Raw genomic sequence first — 7,026 nt, forward strand, 5'->3', positions numbered from 1 at the left:
TTACTGATTCTGCAAGATCCCATTGCAAACAAGCTGGCTGTTAACAGGGTTAGTGTTGGAAACAACAGCAACCTATGGTGGAAGGTGAGGCTTGGGGTGGGATATGGCTTTTCTGAAAGGAGTCAGATTGGCAAGTGATGGGGAAGAGGAGGCAGGGAGCTGATAGACTCCATAGCTGATGGTCTTACAAAAATCTTTTTACAAGTATGAGACAAGCATGTCTGATGGGACTTGAGGGAAGGGAAGTGGGAGTGTGAGATGAATGAAGGCTTAAATAGAACCCAAAGGGACTAGGTAAAGAAATTGAACAGGCATAAGTAACAGGATTTATGGGTGACAGTGAGGGTTCAGCTGAGGTTGTAGACCAGGAATTATGTAGAACCTGGGTATGGGAGCAGACAAGGCAGGCTAGAGCATTAGCACAGGTTTGGGATTTTCATGGGCAGTTGTGGCAGAGGGATGAAGGTATACGGATATGGAAGGTACTGGTGAGCGTGGTTCAAATGTTGAGCCATCTGGAATCCAGGATGGGTATGGAGGGAAGATAGATCAGCAGAAGGCAAGTGGACCAAGAGACAACGTGGAGCTCAAGAGACCGTGGTCTTGATAAGGTTGAAGAACAGATACAGCAAGAGTGAGCTGTGGTTGGAAAGTGAGAATTCTTGAATTTAAGATTTCAGAGGGGGCAGTTCTGGTTGGTCAGGTCCATAATGAAAAAGAAAGGGAAGATGTACAATGTTGGTAGTTCCATTTTCTTAAGATACTATCTTCAAGGATCTTCTTACTTCCCTGGATTTTGATATTACTTGGTCTCATTATTATGCCAACATACCTTTCTCATCACAGTATTCTGCTGCCTCTCCACAGGCACCAGTTTTTTAATCTGCTATGGTTCTCATTTCTAGTGTGCCTGTGCTATCCTTGCTTTTTAGCTGACAGATAACTGATAATACCTCTTTTATCCAGGAGCCACTGATTTTTTTCGCACAGTGTTTCAGCCGTAATCACATATATGGGAATTCATTTCCACAGTGCTTTTGATTTGTCTGTTTAGTATTTTATAGTTGCTTTGGTTATAATTCTGCCTAGACTGAAACTGTAGAGCACCAACTCTAGTGTCATATTTTCTGGGCTTGAATCCCTGCAATTTCACTTACTTGCTCTTTATTCTTGGGCAAGCTGGCCCAACCTCTTCTGAATCCTCATCTATACAATGGGGTAATAATAGTCACTCACTCTTGGTGTTGTGACAAGGATTAAATTAGTTAATATATGTAAGGTACTTGTTTGGCATATAGTCGATTCTCAATAAAGGATACTGTTGGGGGTGACAATGACAGTGATCGCAATATTGGCAGCATATGCAAAATTACATACCAGATATTGCATTAAGTGCTAGAGCAGATACAGAGGAGAAGATTGAAAAAGTCCTTGTTTTCACGGAGGGTATATATTCTCCTTGGTGATAAGAACTAAGAAGACTTCCTCAAGACTAAGAAAGGGTGTGTGAAAGAGGCTTAACATCTCATAGTGCGATAAAGACCAGGAAATATACAAGTTGAGGAAATATTGCAGGAACCTGTATAGCTTTGCCGTGTTGTTTATTTTCTCCACTGTCTTATAGGGAATTAGTAAAAAAAGAAAAATAAAAAATAAAAAAGTGAAAGGGGCCTGTTGTGTAGTTTCAAAGGAGAGGAGAGAAGGTAAGTGTGATTCTCATTTCCTTTTTCACTCTCTGTCTACCTTGGGCTCTTTGACTCCCATGACTACCAAATGTTTCTTTTCAGATACAGTTTTTCTTCCTGAGGTTCAGCCCTGTGTCTCCAACTATTTCCTGGGCCCAGTTACTTGGATATTAAGTATGCAACACTAACTTAATAGGGTTAAAACAAAACTTTTGGCCTTACTTCCAAACCTGTTTCTTTCCTTCTATCTCCTATTGCTATGAGGGCTGTCACTAGCCAGTCAGTTGTTTAATCTAGACATGTGAACTAGGCATCTCTGACTTCACCTTCTTCATCTTCTCTGCTCAGTCAGTCTCCCTATTCTGTCAATTCTACTTCTCAGACCTATTCTGTTTTTTCTTGCTGCCTGGCTAAGGCCTTTATCATTGTACTCCAAACATTGTGATTGGCCCTTTAATACACATTATTTAAGTTTTTAAACAACGTTTGAGGTGGGTTGTTTTGTAGATGAGAAACGAAAGGGTCAGAAATAAAATGACTTCTGCTGGGCACGGTGGCTGTGCCTATAGTTCCAGCTACTTGGGAGGCTGAGGCAGGAGGATCGCTTGAGCCCAGGAATTTGAGTCCAGGCTGGGCAATATAGTGAAACTCTGTCTCTAAAAATGAAAAATAAAATGACTGGTCTAATTATTTAGAGACACAGTTAGTAAATCTAGGTTGTTTTTTGCTGGAGTATTGTAATAATATCTCTGCCTCATTTGCATTGTTTTCTTTTTTGAGATATAAATGGAAGATATGTATAAAAACAAATTAGAACTATATGAAATAAAAAGTGAAAGTTGCCCCTTCCCAATTCTACTCACCAAGGGAAACCAATGATAGCAGATATTTTTCTAGACCTTTCTCTTTGCATATACAAATATTTAGATAATTTCTTTACACAAGATCTTTTTTTTTATTGTCCTACAACTACTTTTTCACTCATGGCCATATTTTTATGTCAATACATATGTATCTACTACATTTTTAATAGCGACATAATGTTCCATTACGTGGACATATTGTTTTGTTTAATGATTCCTCTGTTAAATAACTGTTTCTGTTCTTAAAAATAATGTTGCAGTAATAGTCTTGTGCATATAATCTTGCTTGTGCATTTGTATGAATATTTCTATTAGGTAGATTCTTAGAAGTCATATTGCTTGGTTAAGTAGTATACCTATTTTAAATGTATGCACTACCAAATTGTCTTCTGATTTGTCCTCTAAATCGGTCTTTCATATTATAGCTAGAGCAATATAGCTATAATATGTCTTTGTAAAATGAATTTCATCATGTGATTTCCCGGAATCAAAAAGCAACATCAGAGATGTTTGATGGATTTCTATTGTCTATGCAGTAAGTTTTAAGATTAAAAAAAATTTCTTCCAGACAGGATCTTGCTCTGTTGTCCAGGCTAGAGTGGGCCACACGTGATGGTATGATCTTGGCTCACTGTAACCTCAACCTCACAGGCTCAAACAATCCTTCCACTTCAGCCTCTCGAGTAGCTGGGAATGCAGGTGTGAACTTTCACACCCAGCTGAGTTTTGATTTTTCTTTTTGTAGAGACTGAGTCTCCCTGTGTTGCCCAGGCTGGTCTTGAACTCCTGGGCTCAAGTGATCCTCCTGCCTTCCAAAGTGCTGGGATTACAGGTGAGAGCCTCCATGCTGAGCCAAAATTCTTAAAATTTTTAAAAAAGTTTTTAAGAGTTATACAGGAAGGGGAGCATCACACACTGGGTCCTATTGTGGGGAGGGGGTAGGGGGGAGGGATAGCATTAGGAGATATACCTAATGTAAATGATGAGTTAATGGGTGCAGCACACCAGCATGGCACATGTATACATATGTAACAAACCTGCACGTTGTGCACATGTACCCTAGAACTTAAAGTATAATAATAATAATAATAAAGAGTTATATAATCTGGGCCCAAACTATCTTTCCTACCATTCTTCCCTACCAGGAAATTTGTCCTCTGATAAGGCAAAATCCACCTCTTCTGTAAAATTTCCCATGTACGCTGCTGTCTTTCCTCTCTCTATGCAAGATAGAATGAGTTACTTTCTTCCCTAAGTTCTCATAGCACTTAATTTATAATCCCTCTGATGGCACTTAATGCGTTGTACTGTATTTATGTGTGTCTGTCTCCCCTGCTACTCTGTGATTTTCGTAAGGGTAGGAACTGTGCCTTACTCATCTTTGTATCCCCAGCACTTTACAGAATGCCTGTCAGAGTAGTGCTCAACAAGTATTCATGAATTTGGGAAAGATATCCTGGAGGTAGTGCTAGAGTACTAGTATGATAAGAACTTTGAGAGATACAGTAGGTGGTGGAAGTTTTGAAGCATAGCAGAAAGCTGACTGACTCCTGGGAGAATGGAAGCTGGTCAGGAATAGAGAACTGGGCCGAAACTGGCAGGAGCCTTCATGTGCTTTTCTCCTTCACTGCAGAGACCAGCTGCCTGGTTATTTGGGTTAATAGGCTTGAGATTTGAGAACATTTAAAGTATTAAAAATTGGATGATTGAGGACTCACTTGGTGGAGGGGGAGATTGACTCAGCTGTTCTATGTTCTTTCCAGACTAAGATGCATATACTGAATAACCAATCCTTTTCCCAGAGTCATGAATAACTTTTTCTTTCTGAAAAATCAAGGACTCTTCATTTTCAGGGCATGATTCAGATGGGAGTAGGAAGAGTAAATAGGTCAGATACTTCTACTTTGTCTCTTTAGCTTGGCTCAAGGGGAAAGTAACCTATTGAAAGGGTTTAGGGCTGTGGGCCTATTCTTGAGTAAATCATCTGTGTGAAATTAGTTCTTTTGTCATTTCAGGGAACTCTGGTAGCTCTCCTTGTCTGGTTGTTTTGAAGAAAGAAGAGTAGAAGAAAAAGTTGAATGAATCATGTCAGAGTTACTGGACCTTTCTTTTCTGTCTGAGGAAGAAAAGGATTTGATTCTCAGTGTTCTACAGCGAGATGAGGAGGTCCGGAAAGCAGATGAGAAAAGGATTAAGTAAGAGTTCCCCAGAACGCATAGGTTCCCAGGCCTTTGACCAATGATGTCTGGGCTTTTCCTTATGTCTCCCACCTGACTTTCATAGGAATTTGTATATGTGATGTTTACCACTACTTATTGGGTCACGTTGGGTTCTGAGTTTGTTGCTTCCACAGAACCAAATAGTCTTATTCTGTTTACCTTTCAACCCCTCTCCATCCAATCTATGTATATCCTGAATCCACTTATGCTTCTTTTTTGGGTCTTGGCAGGCGACTAAAGAATGAGTTACTGGAGATAAAAAGGAAAGGGGCCAAGAGGGGCAGCCAGCACTACAGTGATCGGACCTGTGCCCGGTGCCAGGAGAGCCTGGGCCGTTTGAGTCCCAAAACCAATACTTGTCGGGGTTGTAATCACCTGGTGTGTCGGGACTGCCGCATACAGGAAAGCAATGGTACCTGGAGGTGCAAGGTGTGCGCCAAGGAAATGTGAGTGTCACCTATGGCTGAATAGAGAGGAGATGAGGCCCTGGTTGTGGTGAGAATTTCTTTCCTTAGCCTTTATTAGACAAGAACCATTCTTTATCCATCTGTCATTTTCTTTTATTTCTTCCCAGAGAGTTGAAGAAAGCAACTGGGGACTGGTTTTATGACCAGAAAGTGAATCGTTTTGCTTACCGCACAGGTAGTGAGCTAATCAGGATGTCCCTGCGCCACAAACCTGCAGGTACTGGACCTGTCTAGAGATAGTTCGTGGTATGGAATCCTAGTGTATTCTGACTGATGGCATCTTAAATCCATGGGCTCAGCCAGTTTGTGGAGATTGTATTGTCATCCCTTCTGCAAGCATGGTGTACTTCAGGGGATTTGCTATGAGGGTTGTTTCCTTTTTTTCCTACTCATAACCACCACCTTGGCATACTTCTGTTTGTCTTGAAGTGAGTAAAAGAGAGACAGTGGGACAGTCCCTCCTTCATCAGACACAGATGGGTGACATCTGGCCAGGAAGAAAGATTATTCAGGAGCGGCAGAGGGAGCCCAGGTAAGAATCAAGTACTTGTTTAAAGAAATGCTTACAATATCCCTTTAATTCTTTTACTATTCTTTTTACTTCTTCTGTTTATAAAATAATAGATGTTTATTATAGGAAAACTTGAAAAGTACAGAAAATAGTAAGGGAGGGAAAAAATCATTCCTAATCCCACTGCTCATATGTAGACATTAACATTTTGGTATATTCACTTAGTTCTTTATTTTTTACAGTTTGCAGTCAGCTTTCTCAGGTTGAATAGTTTGTTCTTTGTAAGAACAATATGAAGACAAATGAAAATAACACATACTCATTATTAAGCAACAAATCACCCACATTCCTACTACCCCAGTTTTCACATTATGTGGAAATTATTTCATGTATCTTCTATGTATATACATAACGGGTTGACCGGATGGAAAAACTGAAAAATCCTTTTAATATTGGATCATAGTATAATAAATTAAAACCGTCTTGTTTAATTTTACTTGAATTTAACAGAATAAAACACCAAAATAAAATGAAAGAATAGCTCATCTTCAGACAAATGTTTTTTTAAAGTAAAAGATATTAGTTGTTAACATTCCTCTAAGCTTAAGAAAAAATATTATGAAAGCCATTGAGCAGTTGGCCACTTTTTTAGTGGATCTTTTTTGGTAACAGCCTTATTGAGATATAATTCACATACTATACAATTTGCCCGTTTTTTGTGTACAATGCAATAGTTTTTAGTCTATTCACTGAGTTGTGCAACCATCCCCTGAATCAATTTTAGAAAATTTTCATCACCTCAAAAAAAAAAAAAACCCTTTACCCTTTTAGCTATCACCCTCCCTGATCCTTAAGCAATCACTGGTCTACTTTCTGTCTCTATATATTTGCCTATCCTGGGTATTTCATGTAAATGGAATTATACAATAATGGTCCTTTTTGACTGACCTCTTTCACTTAACATTAACATTTTCAAGGTTCATCCATGTCATAGCATGTATCAGAACTTCATTCCCTTTTATAGTCAAATAATACCCATGATATGTATTTATCACATTTTATCTGTTCATCTGTTGAAGAACATTTGGATTGTTTCTACTTTTTGGTTATTAAGAGTAACGCTGGGCCGGGCGCGGTGGCTCATGCCTGTAATCCCATCACTTTGGGAGGCTGAAGTGGGTGGATCATGAGGTCAGGAGATCAAGACCATCCCGGCCGACATGTTGAAACCCCATCTCTACTAAAATACAAAAAAAAAAAAAAAAAGCCAGATGTGGTGGT

General features: G+C 39.4%; 1 protein-coding gene across 4 annotated transcripts in view; it reads left to right on the forward strand.

The window, feature by feature from the left end:
- SYTL4 (synaptotagmin-like 4) overlaps window positions 1-7,026 on the forward strand; it is a 56,579-nt gene that overhangs the window by 23,791 nt on the left and 25,762 nt on the right. For 2 of the 4 annotated variants that reach the window (XM_011954562.1, XM_011954561.1), the window contains 6 exons: window positions 1,625-1,703; window positions 3,294-3,380; window positions 4,564-4,743; window positions 4,998-5,213; window positions 5,342-5,451; window positions 5,664-5,766. In XM_011954562.1, coding sequence (XP_011809952.1) covers window positions 4,634-4,743; window positions 4,998-5,213; window positions 5,342-5,451; window positions 5,664-5,766 — 539 coding nt within the window. In that variant the 5' untranslated portion in view covers window positions 1,625-1,703; window positions 3,294-3,380; window positions 4,564-4,633. The remainder of the gene's footprint in view (window positions 1-1,624; window positions 1,704-3,293; window positions 3,381-4,563; window positions 4,744-4,997; window positions 5,214-5,341; window positions 5,452-5,663; window positions 5,767-7,026) is intronic. The other 2 variants (XM_011954563.1, XM_011954564.1) reach the window with 2 other exon arrangements.

This window comes from Colobus angolensis, unplaced genomic scaffold (genome assembly GCF_000951035.1).
Source record: "Colobus angolensis palliatus isolate OR3802 unplaced genomic scaffold, Cang.pa_1.0 Scaffold385, whole genome shotgun sequence".
Lineage (NCBI taxonomy): Eukaryota > Metazoa > Chordata > Mammalia > Primates > Cercopithecidae > Colobus > Colobus angolensis.